Source organism: Neolamprologus brichardi, chromosome 15 (assembly GCF_056152115.1).
Source record: "Neolamprologus brichardi isolate AB-2024 chromosome 15, ASM5615211v1, whole genome shotgun sequence".
NCBI lineage: Eukaryota > Metazoa > Chordata > Actinopteri > Cichliformes > Cichlidae > Neolamprologus > Neolamprologus brichardi.
In genome coordinates, this window is record NC_142118.1 from 6,076,897 (window position 1) to 6,099,129 (window position 22,233).

The following is a 22,233-nucleotide window of genomic DNA, read 5'->3' on the forward strand; positions in this document are numbered from 1 at the left end:
ATGGATGGATGGTTATGTGAGAAAGAGAGACAGATGGGAGGCCACAGAACAGGTCGAATCAACGATCGAACCAAGCACCAGCCCCTCACTGTACAATGATACATTATACTGGGCAATCAATAAGTCAATGAGCAACACTTGTTCAGCACCGCCGATGATGGAAATATTAGCCTGACACTACTTTGCTGCTTCTGCATATATTGACAAAAATCAGAGTGAAACTTAATTTTCTTACAGCGACAGCATCAGTACAGCTAAGAGCCAGATGCCAGTGGGAGGATTTGAAAGCTAGGAAGTGAGAAGCCCGACAGAAAACAGGAGAATTTAGTGAAGGTTTACAACCCCCCCAAACAAAGTCAGTCTGCATCCAGAAAGCAGCATCTCTGCTCTGGAGCCTGAAAGAGAGTCATTAAAAAAAAGAAAAAAAGAACATGAATCCCCTTAAAAGAAAAAAAATATGCTTGCACAACTAAGTGTGGCAGCGTCTGAGCGATGGAGGAGCATATATGGAACATGTTCACACATACACCACCGCCTCCCCTCAAGCATGCAAGAGGAACGCTTCTTTTGGTTCTCTAGGAGTCGTTAAAGCAGCGGAAGAGACAGACAGTCTGATGAAGACTCCCAAGTTTCGCTGGGGAACCTCACCGCACCACACCACAGCAGCCCACTCTGAACTCTGTCATTAAGACAGATTACTGCTAGTTACCCTTGGCTGGCATTGACTCAGAACTTACCACAGATCAAAGCACAAAGATTACTTGGCTTCCATGTTTAAAGATCCCAGCATAGAAAAATAATGTGGCTAATGTCTCCCCCTTCAGTCTACACTGGATTTTTTTTTAAATTTGCTCTTTCTTGTGGACACATTTATAGCCATAAATTGGACAAGGAAATCACAATCCCTTTACACACTTGGCTGTATATTTGTTTTTCATTGCTAGCAAAAAAAAAAGAAAAGAAAAGAAAAAAAAAAAGCTGAATTCCACAGACGGACACCGGTGCCAGCTTAATGCCGATTAAAAAGGGCAGAGTCAGACGGTGATGTGGTGAGGCTGGCAGTCTGTGTTGTTTTGTGCCTGTCTATCAGAGGGCCGGGGAAGCTTCCTGCCATTTTGGTGGAGAGCAGAGTTTCTTTGAAGGGACAGGAAGGCAGAACTGCATTTCCCACAGCCTAATGTGAACGGCAGGGCCAGAACTTTACTGATGGATATGGAAGCACGCGCACACAGACTCCTGTGCGATTTCTAATGCAGCTAAAAAAACCAAACAAACAAAAAAAAAAACCAACAACAACCAAAAAACAGCTCCACAACCTGCCAACCATCTCCTTCAGAGATTCCTTCATGGCAGCAACAGTCGTTTAACAGTACACAATAAAGCTAGAAAAGGAGTTAAGGAGTCGGTGCTATAGTGAGAAGCCCGTTATTTTGTGGAGTGGCTGCTTCTAATTAATGCGAGGGAGACAGAGGCCACACAGACAGCAAGGAACGCTATTTCTGTGGAACTGAAAGTTTCTTTTAAACTTTAAATCTGTCTCCATTTGATTTTTTTTTTTTTTTAATTGAGTGGTTGCGAGGAGTAGAATTTTCACAAAGCAAACTAAACTAATTTGGCAAGAAAACAAGCCCAGAATTTCTCTGTAACTAGAGTCCAATCTTCTTTTTCTGCCATGTCTCCGTGGAGAAGATAGTGTGGCTGTTTGTACTTCATTTTTGAGCTGATAATACATGTTGCTTTCTTTCAGAGACATACAGAAGCATCGTGTCATCATCGGTGTTAACATTTTTAACATGTAATTAATTCTCTCTCTTTTTTCCTTCAAGGAAATAATACAATTACCACGACATCAAAACAAATAAACAAACAAACAAAAAATAATCTACGGTCCAAAATGTTACAGCCCATTGTTTTTTCCTCCTCTTTGGCCTGATTCCTAATAAGTCCTCTGATTAGATTCCTCCATCGATATCAGTGGGCAGCTGTACTCACGCCATGGCGCTCAAAACAAACAGTTATTCAGCTCTGCCATTTGTTCTAAAGGTGTGGGGCTGGGAGTGCGGAGGAGACGGAGGGTGGGAAACTTCAGCTGAGCTACTGTACATATCTGAGCCTTGATGTGGCAACAATGTGTTCAGCGGAGGACGGGTGCCTGAGTGTTGGGTCACTTCCTTCCTACTGAGGCTGAGAAAGAAGTGGGAGACCAGACGGACTGAGAGCCCGTGGCCAGATACTGATTTCAGCCCAGCGCACCGTCCTGTCTGTTAGTGAAGGAGAGACAGCGCTAAAAGCTTGTCCCCCTGAGCGTGGGAGAGTGTGTGCGGAGGGCTGAGAGACACCTCGGTCCCCGTGTGAGCACCGCACACGTCCCTGAATGGGCTCGACTGTACAGAAACAACACACATATACACACACTCACTCGCACACAGGCAGACCATCTATTAGTGTTACCTAACTGAGCACTTGAACAATGACCAGTAGCTAAACTTCCTCGCTTTGTCTGCCTCCGTATAACTTCACAAGAGCTTTCAGGCTGTTCTCACACAGACGCACAAATACTTGTTTTGTTTCTCACTTTTACACAGAAACGCTCTCACAAGCACATGTATACACAGGAGCTTAAAAAAAGGACTAAGCTTTATTATTATTTATCTGACAGGATCTAAAGGACCTATTATGATTTTTAGAGAAGCTGTTGTTTTACAGTGCACCTCAGAAAGGTCGTTAAATGAGCGCACTGCAGGCTTATCAAACAAGGTATCCAGTGTCCGCTGCGCTGGGACAATTTGACAAAACAGTCATCATAATCCATAACAGAGTTTATCAGAGACCCCTTCATTAGGTCACTGAGAACGGATGTGCTTTCTGTAAGAAGGTAGCGGCCTCTCTCACCTTAGACATCCATCAGTCATCTGAAGCCTGGTGGTGAATCACCTTTCAGTGTGCTGCAGCTAACCCTTTGCTCAACAAGCCAATCTTTTCTGATAAAGGCCTGCTAAGCCATAAATTCACTTGGACAAACCCCCCAAAACAAAACACAATCTTTCCATTGAATCTCATAATTCAATGGAAATTGCTGGTATGTGTTGTGAAGCTCTGCAGAAGCCCTTTATCTCAGCAGTTCCCTGGGAAGTCACTGTGTGACCTACAGGTAGAGATAGTGGAGGGTGATGTTGCTTGCCCTGCCCTCCTGACCCAGAACTAAGATCTATGGATTCTCCCACGGGCCTCTATTACTCACTATTCTATAAAAGAGGATATCCACTATTTACTGTTATTGGTCACCTCTGTGTGGTGCTAAACTTACCTCATTTACTGCCCTAAACAAGCTCTGTATCTCTCTCCACATAAGCAAACTTTCTTCAGATTAGCTGCCCCTTGAACAGTCATTGCTGTTACATGCTACATCTAATACATCTATTTGTTAGACTGTAAATTGTGGGACATTTACTTATGGGATTTGATAGCCTAGTGTGAAAAGCTGTGCATGAGACCAGGGGGACTCATTTGAATGTTCAGTAGTAACACACACACACACACACACACACACACACACACACACACACACACACACACACACACACACACACACACACACACAGAGAGACTGACAGGACTTACCAGGTATCCGTATAAAGGACCATCCATGGCGGGGATAGAGGGCCATCACACCCCCAGGGCATTGTGGGTGAAAGGCATTAGCCCTCACACGCCATTCTGATGCCAGTTCAGGAGAGCCGTACAGGAAACACTGTTTAAAGATCGTGCCTCCTCCGCTGCGTGTCACCTGCCACTCGTATTCAGCACTGCGGTCGTTACAATAGCGCTCCATGGGAACTGCTGTCACCTTGGAAACAAAAGACAGCATTGCATGATGGTTAGAAACAACATTTTACGATGGCAAAGCACAAATACTGTACGCTGACATAGGCTCGGTTTTTAAGACTAAAACTGATAACTTTGCTCCAGAGAGATTCAAGCTGTAGATGGAGAGATGTCGATGCATGCAGTCCTGGTTTCACTGAATCAGCAACTTCTGCATCTGCGTATGTTTGTGTGTGTAGAGGGAGGAGGAGGTGAGGGGGGCAAGAGGAAGCTGAACAACTACTGAATAACCTGAGCAAGAAGCCCTTTTTTGGAGACTCCGTTTGTTTTAAGTGCAGCTGGGAGTCACAGTGTTGACCTCCTGTACCCCAACCACACACAGTCATACAAACATTTCACAGATAAGAGCTTCTCATTGTTAAAAAGCCACAAAAGCATTGTTCACAGCGCTTCCCTCTTCCATTTCCATGACCACCCAAATGCTTAGCTGTTTTAAGCGCGCCAGCACACAACCCCGACTGTCATCACATACAGACAGGCAGGACTTGCAAGTGTGTCCTCCTCAGTCTGTTTGTTGCTCTTATACACATACCCTGGGTGTGGCGGCTAGCAGGAACTTAGGTGGCAGCGTGGGCTGGCAGGATCGGATTGTAAAGGTGCCCAATTTTCTGCAGTGGACCTTTACATCTGTGTGCCCCACCACGCCGGGCCTGGAGGCCGTGAACACCAAATCCTGAAAAGCATATACAGAAATCACCACAATGAATCAATGATTTTGCTTAAGCAGAAAAGAGAGGAACTGCAAACAGAAGTAAACAAAGTAGGATCATACAAAGCTCACTGAGTTCAGTGCTCATCGTTTTATAAGCTGTTCTCACATTATATTTAAGTTTATCTGGCTTTTATCCAAAGACATTACATAACATTTCAACTTAAGGCTGAAATTGCTATGTGAAATGTAAGATTACTGCAGCCTATATGGTTTAAACTCCACATGTCACAGCATGTGGACATCAGGATAAAACACTGTGGTAAACACAAACATTCATTTGGAACAAAGTATAGTAGAGTATTACAGAATGGTAGGTTTTTAAAGGAATATGGTAATGTCTGCTTTTATGTGACGTGTGTGAGATTATGGCTACACAGTGCCATCTAATGGCAGACAAAAAAATAAATAAAATCAACTATCAGTGTCAGACCAACTCAGGCAGTGCTTAGCAACTACAATTTTTTCTTCATTTTCTTTGTTGAAGGCCATAATGCTTTGTGTGTTTCACAAAAGCAATGCACCAAGGAAGATTTTAGTTTTTCAAACCCAGCAAGAGCAGATTTTTTAAGCCTGTTGAAGCTTTCAGTGCTAAAGCTTCAACAGCTTGAACATACAGGAGGATGTTACGATTGTTAGCAGATTGCAATTAAGACAAAAAAATACAGTTTAAAAATGTGCTGACAATATGCAAAAATCATATCAGCACATCTTTATGGTTGTGGAACATAATTAAGATGTCAGATACAAACAAAAGCAGAGTTTCATAAGATAGATATGGATGACATTAAGAGAAAGACAACATGCTGTTTGTATATTACGACTGTTTCAGCACTGAGATGGAACAGAGATGCAGTGAGAGTGAAACAGAGGGACAGACAGCCAATCCAATGCTCCCCCACAGCTTTCTGGGTATAATAGTGCGCGTCTTGGTTCTCTCGGTTTTCTCAATTCCTTGATAGAAGCAAAAGGAAAGCTGAAAGCAATACTGGCCACGCTGTCAAGTACACAGCCAGAGAGAGATGAGCCAAGCAGAAAGAAGTGCCACTGTGTGCCAGCTCCATGCAGTTTTAAAAGAAAAATGAGGAGTTAAAAGAAGTTGGCAAGAACTGCGGGAGTGAGTCATTTCTACAAGTAGGAGTTTGGGGTCAGCGTGGTCATAAAGCACACATACAGTAAAAACTCTCCAGGTGTCTGCGAGTTTCTATTCCTTGCTCATATTTGAAGTTGCATCTAATATTCTTATTCTCATATGTTGAGAAGCTCCAGGGGGGAACCTAAGATGCTAGACAGCTGCCTAACCCAGCATGATGAGGCCGGGAAAGGAAGAGGAGGATGGAATTACCCCCGGCAGCATTTACTCCTGAGTATTTTCCACCCAACAAGTTAAGCTAGAATTGGTGGAAGGGTGGAAATGCGATACAGAAAGTATCTGCCAATTGCTAGCAGTTTGCCGAGTGAAATCTTGATGACTTTTTTTAGGCTTTTCAGTTAAGCAGATAAGTGAAGGAGCAGGAATTTTAAGCAGCGACAGTGTAGAGCTTTTATTATTATTTTTTTACTATTCTTTGTATTTGAACTGGCATTGCACCACTTCTGTACTAACAATAAGATTTCCATATTGCCAAATAATACAAAGAAAAAAAAAAGTCGAAGCAATAATGTGCTGTCTCAGCAGTACCCATGAAACTATTTGCGTGTAGAGAAAAGGCTTTGCTGCATGTATTACATTTATCATCTTTACCGACGAACATTACACATCACTAATCATATTTTGCCATAAAACACCAGCAACACACTGGTCATGTATACTAATCCACACAGACAGACCTCACAACCAGCTAAAAGTCTGTACTAAAAGCAGATCGATATGTTTTAATTATTAATACAAGACTTTGTATACATATTTTTGAAATGGTGTTTAATGATTTGAGGAGATTTCCTCTACACATCTGATGTAAGAGTGAAGCTAGGCGGTGTGCTGCGAGGTCGTAGAAACATATACCAGGAGGGAAATCGACATTAATGGGTCACAGGGCTACAAAGGGATTAGGTTCCACATTGCGTCCCTGTGGACGGAGAGGAAGCTTGGGGCAGAGAGCATGATGTGTGGCCAAACACCGGCTGATGCTCTGGAGAGAATTTCAGCACTGTCAGCAGGACATGGATCCTTTACTGGCGTTTCTCATTTCTGCCACGCATTAATGTGCACTGCAGATGGCTACTCAGGAATTTCTTGCATATAGCTTGCCATCAGCATGCATGCACCTTGATGTTTCTTACCTGCAAAACAGGACTGTTGTGCATGTTGGCGAAGGAAATGGGTCTGTTCAGCCACAGAATCAGGTCCTTGCGAGACAGACACTTAATCCCTGGCTGTAACTTTCCTCTGCAAGCCTCCCCGTCTCCGGCTTCCTCCTGGCCCTGTTCTTCAAGGTCGAACAGGCGCTGATGATGGAGCCGGTATGCAGCTTTCAGAGACAGAAAAAGGGCTAACCACCTGTAAAGGCAGGAAATGAAGACTCAAGTTACAAATGGGGGAAAAAAACTGTAGAAATGGGTTTAAGTGATACATAAGCTCAGCCTCAATTAAGGTGGATTTACAACGTTTAAAATTGGACTACAGTAATTTTGCTTACCCCCTTTGGCTTTAAGGCAACCCACTGTTTAAGCCAACTTAATTCCCAAATCTTCACAAACAAAAGGATTTAACAGCAGGTGGATGGGGCTGTGCTTAAGATGACCATATAAGGTCACATAAGGTCATATATATCCACTCTCACTGATCTCTTACTTAGCTAAGAGTAAAAATATCCGTCTGAAACAGAGCATTTAGAGCAGTCTAAAGCCTATTTGATGCCTACCTTACTAAGGTGCCTTGGAGGATAAGATTGGACAGTTCAGCTGGTGACACGTCAATGAAACGCAAGAAGGAGAAACAGCTTCCTTTGTCATCACCTGAAAATGGCAAAAAAAATATTAAAATATTTGAAACATGACACTAAAGAAATCAAAAAAGGAGAAAATGTTAAGCATGGATTAATGGAAGTCAGGGATTAACCACTTTTGATTGATGGAGGCAAACACAGGTATTTAAAATGCCCCCTGTGCCCGTTTTTCTGACAATATTTCTGATTAAAAATAGCTGAACTGTGTGTCAGGTCTTCACCACACTGACTGAACATGTAGCCAACACCAAACTGGTGTGACAACAGGTTATCATCAGCCACTGCCATCATAAGTATCATTGTATTATCAGCGCATCCCTAATGGAAACATCAAATTAAGAAGACAGAAACTGAGGTTTGGATGTCAGGTCACGTCACAGGAGAAAACCAACTCCTGGTTTGAGCAAGAACTGTCTGTATTCTAGCTGAGAGCTTGACGTGTGCTCACCTTTCCTGTGAAAGAGAGACTGCTGTATGTGATTCGGGGAGAAGGGAGACAGCAGCACTTGAAGTAATCTGAGGACGACGTGGAGAGAAAGACCAGGTTACACCAAAGTTTAAAAAATAAAAAGGAGGGATAGCAGACCTGAACCTAAATTTGACATGATCATCTGATCTCAGTCCAACCCACACAAATTCTTATTTTCCTATCTATAATTGGGATAATAACCACTTGTGAGCCCCAAAGTCAGCTTATGTCCACAAGGCTGAATATTTGTTGAAGAAAAAAACCAGACAGTTTTCAAAGTGTTTACACAGTAATGTCAAATGTAAACGTAACCCTAAAACACTGTTAACAGAAACTCTGACAGACCGTCTATTATTGGATTAAGTGAATATTAGTGAAGATTACGTGATCCTGTGAATGTCTCTGTGTGTAAGAACTCACTTTTTCCTGGTCTGATTGTGCGTGTGAATGAGGCCATGACGGTAGAGGAACTTGCACATGACGTAGGGCTTGAGGGACATGTGGAAAGGTGAGCGGGTCTCCTGACGCTCAAACAAGTCAGGGTGGTTGCAGAGCTACGCACAAACATACGCACAGTTGGAGTTCAGGAATCAGCATGTTTGTTTTGTGCAGCCAAGTCATTGTTCGGATCAGACTAACATTCTCAACAAATGGTAAATGAACTGGTTCTTATACAGCACTTCTACTCTACTTGAGCAATTAAACCGCTTTATACAACATCTCTCTTTCACCAATTTCACACAAACACACATTTAAGAGTTCCTACCCAATAGCCACACATTCACACTCTGCAGAACGCATCAGCAGTTCAGTATTTTGCACAAGGACACTTTGGCATGCAGGTTGGAGCAGCCAGCCATCTTCTGATTAGCAGATGACCTGCTCTACCTCCTGAGCCACAGCCAACCAAAATATAAGAATTAATATAATTTGTTTTTTAAACCCACTATACCTTAATAATTACTAAATAGGTTATGTTTACATCAGTGCTTGTCTGTTTTAGTGCCAAAAAGTAACAGGCCAATTTTCAGTGGCTGGAGCAGCATTACGGTGCTGATTTCACAATTACTTTAACAATCCTGTCACGAGCACATACGCCAGGGAACTGCTTAGGGTCCAAGGCTTTTAAAGGGCCCCTAAAGAACAATTTGTGATGGCATCTATGTGAAAATGCCCCCCTTTCTCTATGAATTATGCAATTTAGGTCATACGAAATAAAAGATTTGGTCCATTTTGTATATTTTGGTCATATTGGACAGAAAAGAAGATTACCTAGGGTCTGCTCATTGCACAATGACTTTGTGATTGGCAATTAGTTCGTATTGTTATGTGCTGTGTGATGTAACCAATTTATTGTTCAAACATCCAAACATATGCGTATCCATAGTCTTATTTATCGTTCTTGAATATCTAGTTATTTGCTGAGCGTATAGGTCTCTTCAAGTCTTCTAGTTTTCATACATTTTTAGCATTGAATACCATAAAGACAATAAAATATGGATCAGAGCTCATACCTTTCTAAACTGCATGACCAGATTCATGAGGGAGGAGGTGGTGCTGTGAGCCTGCTGGGCCGTGCCCATCGAGGACTGCAGCAGATCCTCGATAGAGATCTTGTTTCTCAGAGCCTGGTAGAGCAACCTTTGCCGGGAGGTCAGCTGACAGTAAGTCAGGATCTCAATCTGAAGAAGGTAAGGAGAGTTCAAACATTAAAAAAAGAAATATAACTCACATAACATACATGCAGAATAATGCCTCATTAAAACTGTACTGCAGAATCATTGTTCTCAACGAAGGATGCTTCATCATGTGTAGTTCAAATTAACTTTACATTGTCCCCTCCTCTTTGGTCAGCCGAACAAAATGGTTTTGATTTTTCTGAGTCAGCATTACTATCCCATTAGAACACACACAGTGTTTTCCTGTGAGCATAGCCCAAACTGTTATGTGAGTATGGACTTCATGCCATTTGCCCAACAGTCTTTAAACAAACATTCAAATCTCTGGTTTTATCTTGTGCCACGCTTTGACGAAAGCCGTGAAACCCAACGGTAACGATCCATAAAACCATACCGTGAACCACCAGTGAACTTTCCTGGTTAGTATTGGCTTTCAGTGTTCTGACAAAACAAAGAGGAACCAGCGGAGAGCGGAGACGTGAGGGAAGTGGGCTGGCAGGACTACATGTGGGTGCAAAGGAAAGTGAAAAAGACAGATGTGGGCGAGTGGTGAACTCTGTCATTCCTCGAGACTCCCACAGAGCATGAGCGACTGCGTGTGTGCGTGTGTGACCTCGGGTCCAACATCTGTCAGGAGGATCTGCCAGCACAAGCATCACTCATACCCTCATTACAATACTTTCTCTGTCAATGAGGTGTACAGAGAGACAGATGGAGGAAGGCTCCATGTTTAACCAGGAGAGGTGACAAGCATGGCTTCTTACTGACACAATATGGTTGCATTATAGCTGAGAACTGCTGTATAAAATGCAATTACATACAGATCTGTTTTTCCCCAGCAGGCCTGCATGCTCTAATCCTCTCTCTCTCTCTCTATTCAATTCATAAACCAAGTTTTTCATGAAAAAGTCCTCTATTAAAAGTCTGCGTTTTGCTTACCTTGTTTATGAGAAACATGACGAAAGTTTCAGATAATAAAGTATAAACTCTGCTATCTGAACGTTAGTGTTTAAAAAATTATTGCGTTTCAGTTACAGTGTTTTTATATTCTTGGCTCCACCCACCGTCGGTTCAAGCCTTCAGTTTGTGGGATGCAGCCAATCAGAAGAAAGATAGCTTGTTTCACACAGTGGATGAACTCTGGAGAGGCTCCTACAGCCAATATAAAGTAACTAAGTTTTGATTTAAGGTCTGAATCAAACAAAGCTATTGTAGTGACCATACATGGCTTCTGAACTTTTTAGGCAGGCAAAGATGTTAATCTGGGTGGTGAGAAGAAATGTGGAGGGACTGTACTAAAGCACATCACTGTGGCTGAATACTGAACTGCCGGCTATTGGGATGAATTGATGTAACTCATGGAGGAAATTCATCATTGCTGTTTGAATCTAGGTTGTATCAATATACTATTCCATCATCAGCTGCAGCAGAGGTGATTCTGTTGTTGCAGTGGTAAAGGATGTGGATAATTAATGCATCGAGATCATCCACTGCACCACATCTCTAACGTTGGTTTCATTCATTGACACATGGACAGATACAGAAATCTTCAAGCTTTAAGCTCCTATATTGCATAAAGATTTCATTTATTGAGATCCTCACTTCTTATTTGGACATATTTTCTATTCTACGGGCTGCTGTCACACTGTCATTTCCCAACATTCGGGATACAGTGGTCCCTCGCTATAACTTGGGTCACCTTTCGTTGTTTTTTTTTTTGTTTTTTTTTATAGCGCATTGTGTTCTGCATCCTGATCGGCTGTAGACCATTTTTAATCACTCATCTCCGTGCCGTGTCTCCTGTCCGGTACAGAATGTGTTCAGCTTGTCAAATTTACATAAATCTTCGATCGCTAGCAATGTGACTCTGAGTGCTGTACAGTATGTTTGGTGTTTGTTGGGGATAAAAGTTACAATGTCGACGAAACATTTTGGACTGTCAAAGGCACCTGCAGGTGCCTTTGGTTTGATTCTATACTACTGGACTTATTTTTCTATGAAGGTTTGAACTTTGTGTTTAAACAAGAGACAAAAGTGTGAAAATGTTCATGCCTGTCTGAGAAAAGTGTATAAAGTGTGTAGTGAGGGGTTTTAAAACATCTATAATAATTGTAAAAAAAACAGATTTTACCTATCATGGGTTATTTTTAGAACGTAACTACTGTGATAAAGGAGGGACCACTGTAAATCCAATATTTCTTATACTATCTTAGCAGAGTATAGGGATTAAAATATGGAGAGGGAATGTGGCATAACAGGAAGGATGCCACTTGGGGGGAAGAAACCCATCTTTTTTGCCCTTAGGAAAACTGAAAAATGAGATTGTCGTGTCAACCTTAATTGTTAATACACTCTTGGTTCTTCTACCTTGTCTGAAAGTTCGTTTTCCACATCCTTCTTGATTCTGCGCAGCATAAAAGGCTTCAGGATCATATGCAATCTGGATAGTTGGTCTGAAAAACAACAACAAAAAAATTATGTTTACTTACAAATCATATCACATGCAAATAGAGCGAGGATAGAAGGACAGTGTTGGTGCACCTATTTTCAAATAAGCTAAAAAGCATACATATAAAATAGGGGGAAAAATAGTAGCCTTTGCTGTACTCACTCTCATCGATGGCAGACTTGTTTTCAGCGTGGCTCTCTATGTCCTTGGAGAACCACTCGTTAAACTCTTCATGGGAATCGAACAACGTAGGCATGATGAAATGCAGCAGGGCCCACAGCTGAGAGGAAAACATGCAGTCTCTTACAGTTCTGCCCAGATGACCACACACTTGCCAACACACACACACACACACGCACACACACACGCGCACACACACACACGTCGCTCACCTCAGCCATTGTGTTCTGAATGGGCGTCCCGGTTAGCAGAAGTCTGTTCCGACACTGGAACTGCAGGAGGATTTTCCACCGAACGCTGAAAAAGCACAGAAACCAGGACCGTCACCTGCTGTGACAGCTACAGATGTTTATCATCTGCATTTAACACTTCATTTAATGTAATCACTGGATGTACTACATTTTTTGGGATTATCTCTTGTGTGTAGCTGTACGTTTGGCCAGTCTATTGATTTTGGCTGGTCTCCAGTAGGAGCCGAGAAATGACACATACTAGTGAAACCGTAGAGACCGATTACTTTATTTTTCCAGACATTTTTGTTGATTTACCAAATGATTTAAAGAACAGTTTCCCTCGTTCTGCATATTTTAGCTGATTTATTACAAACTTTTTTCACTTGCATTTCTCAAGACACTTATCCAAAGCACGCAGGGCTTTATTTGTTAAGACAAAAAACAAGAAAACTTACAAATGGCCACAGCATTCTGTGCAAGTTAGAACTGCTGGGACTAGAAAAGAGTCATTTATTTTACAACACTTGTGTTTTGGCCAGAATGACATTATAATTGGTTAGTAAAGTTGTTAAAAGGCCGGTCTGCATTTAAAACATCTTAATAATGTTTGTATGCTCAGGCTAGTTATTGAATTGCCAAAGAAGGGTAAGATAAAATCTTTAAATACAAAGTCTGATAAATCAGATATCACGCATCGACACATGAACCTTTGACCCTGTGATCAGAAATATAAATGCCACCATGATAACACTTTACCTTGTGCTGCTTTTCAGTGCCTGGGCTTCATCTAGAACCATGTACTGCCACTTGACCCTCTGAAAGTACTTGACATCTTGGACCACCAGCTGGTAGCTCGTGATGACCACGTGGAACGGTGCATTTTGCGTGTAAAGGGTTTTCTGTGTGACAAAACACAGCGTTAAGAGTTAAAAGGATCAAAAAGTGCTGAGTTTACTGGCTGCAAAATGTACGGTGATGTATCCTTCAATGTTTACCTGGCTCCAAAATTTCCGAATCACTTTCCGATCGTGAGGATTTCCCCAGTACGGTAACACCTATGGGACATATCAGTAACACTGTTCTGTCAGAAAACCTTCATAGATCAAAATAATCCCCATGTGAACATGTTTAATAAAAAAAAAGAATAAAAAAAACAAAACCCTACAGTTAAGACTGAGCAATGCTGGAAAAACAGAGCCACAGTGATGTTCTCAGAGAAAATGTCTAGGCATAACATCGCACATGAACCACTGCCCCACTTGTTGAGATATAAAATGCGATGTGAAAAGATTTACACATCATTACGTCGCTCAACGCAAGCCGCTTTCCCATTGTTTTCAGTCAGTCTTGCTTTGAATGTTCAGGAAGCTTATCTTCAAATTGTGTAATGGGGTCTTTTCACACCTCATTAGCAAAACAAACTGCAATTGATTTATTTCCAAACTGGCTGAGAAAATGGGCAAAGCTGAATGTCGTACACAACAAAGAGTCATGTTTATCACTGACTGACTGTGTGTGTGTGTGTTCAAGCATAGCTGACATATTGATGCATTTGATAATATTTTGGCTACGCACAGTCTTTCAAGAGCCAGTTATGGCATGCAAAATGATTTTTTTGAGAAGTACCACTCAACAAAAATAAAAACAGCTATGTAGTTATGTGTCAATGCGAAAAGTGCTACAATACTGCCCCCTAATGGACAGCTCTAGATAACATTTCATCTGGTAACCTGCACTTGCTCTCAGAATGTCAAAACTAACAAACCACTGCATTAAGAAGCGGAAAGAGAAATGCATTGGCGGCAGAACAACAGAAATGGCGAATCAGCAGTTCCTTTGGACGTGCTTCTGCAGATGTTTCAGTGTGTGTGTGCTCGCTTAGCCACGATGGGTTCTCACCTTGAATTTTGGCACAAAGCGGGTGAACTCCTGATGCCAGTTGTTGAGTGTGGACGCTGGAGAGATGATCAGGAATGGACCCCAGATGTTATCTCTCTGTTGCAGGAACAGAAAAGCAAATACAATGTCAACCACCGCAACAGGTGGTCTGCTGTGCTTGTGTGAGCAGCACCCAGAAAACAGGAAGTCCTGGAGGGCCTGTGAAGCCCACAGCATGCACCTTCCTGCCAACGACAGTTGACTGAAAAGCTCACATTTCCACCTTTTTTTTTTTTTTTTTTTTTGGCCTTTGGGGTTGTGAGACTAAAAAATGTAAAGAGCTGGCAAATCAGCTCTTCAGAGGAGTGAAGTCATATGACTAATTCATTGAAATGTTCCAGCACCTGCAAAAAGCCAGAAACTGGGGACCCTTTAAAGGATGCAGGTGCAAATAGGCTGCCTTTTAGATGTTTTATCGCAAGTCGAAAACAATGGTGGAGTCAACTGAATATTCCGCAAAGTGTTTTGGAAGAGTGTGGTGAATGAAACCTTTTGGCCCCCCGTCCTCTCTCTCACCTCTGCTAAGTGTGCCAACAAAGCGATACTCTGAACCGTCTTTCCCAGTCCCATTTCATCTGCCAAGATTCCATTGATTCCCTGTGGAAATGAAGAGCAAAAGAGAAAAGGGAAGAAGAATTAAATCACTCAGTGGGGAGGAAAAAAAATATTAGAAAACATCCTAAAACTGTACACATGTTGACCAAAAACAATGCTAACAAACCCTGAATCATGTTAGTGCTGTTACACTAGAGATTCATAAATTTTCTTAACCAAAACACTAATAAAGATTTCTTTTATACTGTTGGCCATTAAAAACTGCCCAATTCATAGTAATGAAAACAAACTAAAGGAATACTGAGAGTTTCAGAAAAGCGCAGCATAAGTCAGAAAAAACAATAAAAAACAATAAAATAAGACATGTGTACCTGTTCATAAAGGTTAGCCAGCCAGTTCATGCCTTTGAGTTGGTAGCCCTTGAGTTTTCCGTTGAAGATGGTGGGCTGAGGAATGTCTTCATCTGCACGGATGGATGGGTTTGAAAGGCTGTAGCTTTCTCCGAACCCAGAGCCGGCTCCTGTGGACAAGCTGCCAGCTGCATGCAGGGATGCACTGCGACTGTCTTTAGCCTCTTCATCGAACATTCGCGTCTAAAGGAGGAGATTTGGACATTACCGCCAGTTGCGCTGTGTGAATTAGGGCATCTAATAAAGGATGTGCGTGAATTACTCACTCTCTCCTGATGAATCTGGTAGGCCTCTTGGGCATTCCTCAAAGCCTGGGATTTGTAGTATTCGCTATCTGCAATCACATACCATCATCTTGTGCATAAATGCATTGCAAACCATTTAAATGTAATATTTCTTCTGACAGAGTATATAGTCGAAACACAGCTGGTCTAAACTGAAATTCTTACTAATGTATTACCACAATTCTTTATACTTAATCAAATGAACTGCAAATTATCATCATTAGTAAACGGTATAATGACAGCAATCATGATAAAAACAAAGTACACACTCTTTAAATTTTAACGTTTTTGCCTTAAAATCTTGCAAATGTACAAAACACGACATGTTACACTGTCGTTATCTATTTACCGAAAAAGCAAAATGCAGACAAATTGAGTAAAAAAAAATAAGTACATACTTACTGCTTCCCCATGAATTAGCAGGAGAAGCAGCAGTCAGCTGCTGCTGCTAAGCAAATGCACTTGTTTACCTGATCATCAGCACGTGTTCAACAGCAGACATTTTGGGAGTTTGCTGGCCTGGAGTGTGTGTGTGTTAACTTAATGTGTTAATTCACCCCAACGCCAGACCCAAGACCTATATCTCAGGCCCTGCAGGCCTCAGTTAGTATGCCAAATGTTAACATTTGTGACAGTACAATTAGAAAAAGACTCGTGCAACGGTGATGATTTGGGTTTGCTCTACAGTGACAGGACCTGGGCACCTTGCAGTCATTGAGTCAACCATGACTCAATGACTGCAAGCTGTATGTCAAAGTATTCTAGAGTCAAATATTAGGCCATCAGTCCAACAGCTAAAACCTGGCCCAAACTGAGTCACGCAACATGACACTGATCACAAGCACAGCGACAAATTTATGACAGAATGAATGAAAAAGAAAAGAATCACGGTGTTGCAATAGCCGAGTCAAAGGCCAGGCCTAACCATGACCCAAATGCTGTGATAGAATACCTACAAATCTAAATGATCCATAAAGAAGACTGGACCAAAATCATTCCACAGTGACACGAGAGACTGATGAAGTCACTCGTTCCAAGTTATTGCTACTAAGGGCGGTTCTACAAGATCCTGAATCAAGGGTGTTCTTACTTTTCCACACAACGCTTTTGCATTTTGACTTAGGTTTTGTTAAATACATAATGACACAGTGTAACACATCATGTGCTTCGGTTCATTTGAGGTTAATTTTAAGACCTACTGAGGACTAGATCATTTTTATCATGCTTGTGAATAGATGGAGAGTGTACTTTTGTTTTACCATTGTAGAGGAAGAAAAGAAAATCTAATCTACAAGTAGAAGATTAGACAGGAAACAAACAGAAATGAGCTTCGTCCCATTTAATTTCACACTGTTATAGTTGATGAAGGGAGTCAATATATATATATATATAAATTTCAGCCATCAACGATGACTACTAATTTCTTCTGTAATACATTAAACTCGATTGAGTCGTTCATACCATAGTCCTCTTGTCCCATGTTGACCATTACTCCTCCTCCAATGTCTATCTGTCTCTGGGCTGCAGTGTCTTCAAGTTTTCTCAGAATTTCCTCCTGTGCCGCATCTCCACCTGGAGCCCCCACGCTAGCTTTACCACTCATAAAATGAGCATACAGCTCCGTCTGGGTAATGAGAAAATTCAGTTTGCGCTGCTGACGCTTGGCCTGAGAGAGTCAAAAAAAAAAAAAAAAAAAAAAACCCAGGGAGAAAAATGTATCTATATTTAGGATTTTCAAAAAACCTGTAATGGCAAATTAAAAATGTCTCCATAATAACTTCCTTGTCACAGACCTCTCTCATTTCTTCATCGAGTTTACGTTGCTCCAGGGCTTCCTTCTCGGCTCTCTTTCTGTGCTCCTTTTCCACCTTGTCATATTTTTTCCAGTAGAGCATCATCTCCTTGGTAAGACGCCGGGCACGGGGTAATGTTTCTTTACAGTTCTTCTGAGCCTGAATAGCTGCACGCCGGACCTCTCGCATGCACTGGTGAGCCAGCTAAGAGGACATGAATCACACGTTAAAAGTTACTTTTGCAATATACAGACATGGAGAGTTACCAACACGCTGAACACATGTGTGCAAAACCAAAAACATTTAACAAAATGCTTTAAATGTACCTAACCATACAGTGCTGTGTACACTTTACTCACCTTTTTTGCATTGGTTAATACCAGATTCTTAGCAGAAGTCTTCTGCTTGAAGGACTGAAAAAAAGTAGAAATGGGACAGTTGGCATTAGAAAATGTTGGAAAATTGGGACCAACATCAAAACAAAACTGACTCTTTGCTTAACTAACCTTGGGGATTTCTTTTTTGGCAATGGTGAGCCAGACTTTGCGTCGGCGAGCATTCAGCTGCTCGACGGTGAGATGTTTTTTCTTCACCATGGGCAGCGGAGCATCATGGGAAAACTTAGCAAATATTTTGGTGACGAAGGGACGCTCCTCATCCGCAAATTCTCCCTCTCCCCGTTTCTTCTTCTTCTTTACTTTTTTTAGTTTGGCTACAAAAAAAAGGAAAGACATTTAAATGAACAGGTAGATCTTGTTTGCGGTTTTAAAATATGTTTTTCTTGTTTGTTTTTGTTTTCCTTAAAGGCACTGACACTGGCATGCCTTTTTTCTTCTTACCCTTAAATTTCTTTTCATCTTTGATTTTCTTTTTCTTTGGACCCAGCAGATGGCGTTGTTGCTCATAGAAGGGATCATGAGTAGATAAGAGTCCCGTGCTGTAGTACTGATATTGGTGAAGCTGAGCAAACACAAACACACAGAGGACCATGATGCATCTTAATTAATATGTCTGAAGAACTTTGTTGTAGGTGATGAGGCTCTGAATTGGCTGATTTTCATTTTTTTAAAGTAAATGTCTTGTCCTGTACTTCTTTATTTAGTGGGGTTCCCCAAGGTACTATTTTGAGTCCCCACTTATTTGCTTCTTATATATTATCCCTGAGGCAAATTATGCATGGCCATGCCATTGATTTCACCCAATTATATATTTCACCACCTGTTCTGGCCCCAGAGCTACATCCTGCATTATGTTCTGACTCTCTGAGAGGGGATTTCCAACACATTTCGACAGCTAAATGACGCTAAACCAGAAGAAATTATGAGAAACCACTATGAATCAAGCACAAGCAGTGTTATTTGCTCCTTTTGTTTTGTAGAACTTATTGATTAAGAACTTAATTAAGAAGCTTATTATTACAATGACATTAAATTGACACAAAGTATTAGCAATTAGTGTTCTTTATTTATGTGTGTATTTGTACCTCCCGGTCAGAGTAGAAGTTGCTCTGATGCTGCCTCGTGTAACGATGGAGCCTCAGCATGTCATGTAGTTCTTCCCGAGACATGCTGAAGTTAGCGTCATCTGAGTCTGTATCTGAGTCTGTGGTGTCATCACTCAACAAGATACTCTACATGAGAAAAAAAGTAAGTACAGGCATGGTTACAGGAAGCTGAGAACATGTCACACACAAACGTATCCTATGAGAAAGGAGGTAGATATAAAACTAAAATTCTTCAAATATGGAGGTCAGTATTAGCCAGTGTAAATACCTTCAGCCATTTCCTGTTCTTCTTCAGCTTAGAAAAATTGTAAAGGCTTGTTTTATTTGCCTTTTGGTCTGTGAAACAAACAAAAAAAAGAAACAACACAGGATAAATATGCATGAAAAGATTCATTAAACCAATGAGTGTGGATGTGTAGCAACATGTCACTAACACATTTCTCAATACATCTTACCTTTACCTTGCAGAAGTACTCCATTAAGCGGCTTGCCATCTGCCAATCCATCTCCTTGATCACACGACTCATTCTTTATTGTCAACGCCGTATCATGAGTGGTGGCATCCAGGGATATCCCTGGCTCCAGTCCACCCTCGCTGTCATCGCTATCATCACTACAAGAGAAATGTATGGCCGTAAGCTCAACATTTGCATCCTATTTGTATATTATCTGTTCTCTTCTTAGACAGTGTAATGTAAAGCAGATGACAAGAGGTGCAATCAGCCATGCAAAACATATATATATATATATATATATATATATATACATATATATATATATATATATATATATATATATACACACACACACACACACACACACACACACACAACATACAGTTTCATTTTTATAAGATGGGAAGATTGCTGCAAAACACTTTGGTTTTTTTTTTATAGGTGGCCAAAACAAACCTTAGCCTGGAAGCAACAAGTGAATGCCCACTATCAGCACCTCTTTTTCTGTACCTGGTTATGTCTCTGTTGAAGATAGCAGCGGTTTGACGCAAAAAACTGTCCAACTTCAGGGATCTTTCTAAGCGCTGCAGGTAGAGAGGTTTGGCTAGGTTGGAGGCCCCTGATACCCCAACCTCCAGCTGGCCACCCTGCCCTGACGCCATACACCACAGACCACCTCTGCCCAGCAGGGCAGGACCTTTTACTGAAGAGAGAAGTGTGGAAGAAATAGATGTGCAAACGGCACAAGGTAAGAATGAGCAGTACAGGAAAGTTACAGCTATGTGAAGAAAAACATTTTAATGTTATGCACCTAAAGTGTTCACCTAAAGAGTAAAAATGGTCCAGACTAAAAGGAACTGTACATTGCTTCATTTTCTCAGCTAATCTGGTATAATGGGAGATAATCTCCTAGTATGTTTTCATAATGATTTCATAATTACTGCCTACATTTTTTTTGTCAAGGTCAGAAAAAAGGCACTTACACCAAAGACAAAATACTTGCCTCCAAATGCACAGATATGAAGTATGATACTGTCCATTCTACAAAATGTTTATTCTATTATTTTATTTTTTTTAATGGACATACCTTCTCAATAATGGATGCCATTGATTTTCGATTCCAACACTAATGATCAAGATGAAAAGCCTACAAAATAAGAAATGCAGTCACACACTGACAATTAAATGGCAAAAACAAAAGCTTTTATTAGAAGCTCATTTTACAGTGCTGTACTAACAGTGTTTATGCACGTGATTTCAAAATGACAAAGGAAAAGTTAGTTTATTTGAACATCTCTATGCGTTTAAAGTAAAAATTATTTGCTCCCATGTTTCAGTATAAATACGTCGTACAGTAAATTGTGCTTTGAACTCAATTTTGAGAATTTATTTTAGTTTATCTTCAATAAAAAATAAGTTATGATACGTTATAATCAGCCATATATTATGTTCGATAGTGTGTGTAAGTAATCTTGGTAATCATTTTCAGTCCTTGCAGTTTATTAAAAAATAAAATTAAACTTTAGGCATAGTGTAATTAATTAAGTGTTATTATGCATTAGGTCCTTATGAAGAGTCAGGTGGTTGTTTTGAGAGTTTCCATGCTAAAGTTAACTCAGCTGTCCACAACAATACCCATAAACAACACTATGGTATTTATTCACTTGACTTTCTGTGAGCTCATTTCCTCAAATGTAGCAGGCTGCAAGGGACTAAAGTTTAAAAATAAATACTATTTTAAATAGCATTGCTATCACGTCGTTACGTTGTGCTTTGGTGGATAGCAAAACCAAGCTAGTGTTAGCCAGGGCTTGCTAGCTAACCTTCAGCAATACTGTAGCTTCAAAGCTAACGACCGTTAGCTGTCAGCAAAAGCAGCATTGCCTCGGATCAGTGACAGTAAAGAGGCTCAATGTGCTGCTACAGACGCTCACTGACGGCTTTGCCCACGCCAGTTCAATTAGGTAGCACAGGTAGTTTTACTATAGCTAGCCTCTCCTTGCTATCTTTGTAACTTAGCGTATCATTAACGTTAGCTAGTTAGCTTATCAAATACTAAGGCGTTTTGACACCTTCGTCCTCTCACACCATTAATATGAAGTATTTAAATCGGCCCTGTCTCTTTAAGGCCACCACCTCCCTGCCTAAACAATGTATTAAGATATGAAATCGGTTTAATGACAACTCTTTAGCTTGCTTGCTGTCACCATGCAGCGACAGCTAGGGCCTCCGCCCGCGCCTCTTGGACCCTCGTTTCGGATACGAGCCGCGGCTCGGTTGCTTGGCGCACGCATGATCCCCATCTTTTAATTCTTTCTCCCTCCCGGCCATCTTCCCCATTGCTCCTTCGCCATAACAACCACCGCAGAGTCTCTCACCTCGGCCCCGTGTCCGCCTTTCAGTCTCTCTCGTCGCTGCTGCCGACTCTCGGTTCTCTGACTCCAAAATGGCGGTTTGAGATGCCGAGCGAGTCTGTGAGCTTTGAGTCGGCAGCAACAGCGGAGAGGCGGCCACTTTCTGTTACTGAGAGAGCAGAGACACGACGCCATGGCGAAGGTACAGCAAGGAGCAGGCATTTTAATCAATCCCAGAGAGAAGGACGCCAACCTATCCACGTCTCCTAGGACATGACCATGACAAAATTTTCACCTGTATATTTCGCTAATAAAATACGAGATAGCGCTATCATGCCTTCGGGTTTGGAACGTGTCTTTGCAACTAACGTAAATGTATCGATGAATT

At 41.3% G+C, this 22,233-nt stretch overlaps 1 protein-coding gene across 2 annotated transcripts in view; it reads right to left on the minus strand.

Annotated features, from left to right (window-relative positions):
- ino80 (INO80 complex ATPase subunit) overlaps positions 1-22,003 on the minus strand; it is a 39,908-nt gene extending 17,905 nt beyond the window's left edge. The window contains exons 1-27 of one of the 2 annotated variants that reach the window (XM_087852015.1): positions 21,870-22,003; positions 20,579-20,638; positions 20,002-20,194; positions 19,498-19,649; positions 19,305-19,372; positions 19,016-19,162; positions 18,372-18,492; positions 18,039-18,244; positions 17,892-17,945; positions 17,533-17,736; positions 17,201-17,405; positions 15,722-15,789; positions 15,417-15,638; positions 15,007-15,087; positions 14,452-14,547; positions 13,548-13,607; positions 13,309-13,451; positions 12,532-12,616; positions 12,302-12,419; positions 12,058-12,143; positions 9,526-9,693; positions 8,432-8,565; positions 7,991-8,058; positions 7,459-7,552; positions 6,878-7,094; positions 4,418-4,558; positions 3,622-3,847 (exon numbers count right to left, since the gene is read on the minus strand). In XM_087852015.1, the coding sequence (XP_087708141.1) occupies positions 3,622-3,847; positions 4,418-4,558; positions 6,878-7,094; positions 7,459-7,552; positions 7,991-8,058; positions 8,432-8,565; positions 9,526-9,693; positions 12,058-12,143; positions 12,302-12,419; positions 12,532-12,616; positions 13,309-13,451; positions 13,548-13,607; positions 14,452-14,547; positions 15,007-15,087; positions 15,417-15,638; positions 15,722-15,789; positions 17,201-17,405; positions 17,533-17,736; positions 17,892-17,945; positions 18,039-18,244; positions 18,372-18,492; positions 19,016-19,162; positions 19,305-19,372; positions 19,498-19,649; positions 20,002-20,153 (3,316 nt within the window). In that variant the 5' untranslated portion in view covers positions 20,154-20,194; positions 20,579-20,638; positions 21,870-22,003. Of the gene's footprint in view, positions 1-3,621; positions 3,848-4,417; positions 4,559-6,877; positions 7,095-7,458; positions 7,553-7,990; positions 8,059-8,431; positions 8,566-9,525; positions 9,694-12,057; positions 12,144-12,301; positions 12,420-12,531; positions 12,617-13,308; positions 13,452-13,547; positions 13,608-14,451; positions 14,548-15,006; positions 15,088-15,416; positions 15,639-15,721; positions 15,790-17,200; positions 17,406-17,532; positions 17,737-17,891; positions 17,946-18,038; positions 18,245-18,371; positions 18,493-19,015; positions 19,163-19,304; positions 19,373-19,491; positions 19,650-20,001; positions 20,195-20,578; positions 20,639-21,869 lie in introns of both variants that reach the window. The other variant, XM_087852014.1, reaches the window with a different exon arrangement.
- Between the last annotated feature and the right edge of the window lie 230 nt (positions 22,004-22,233).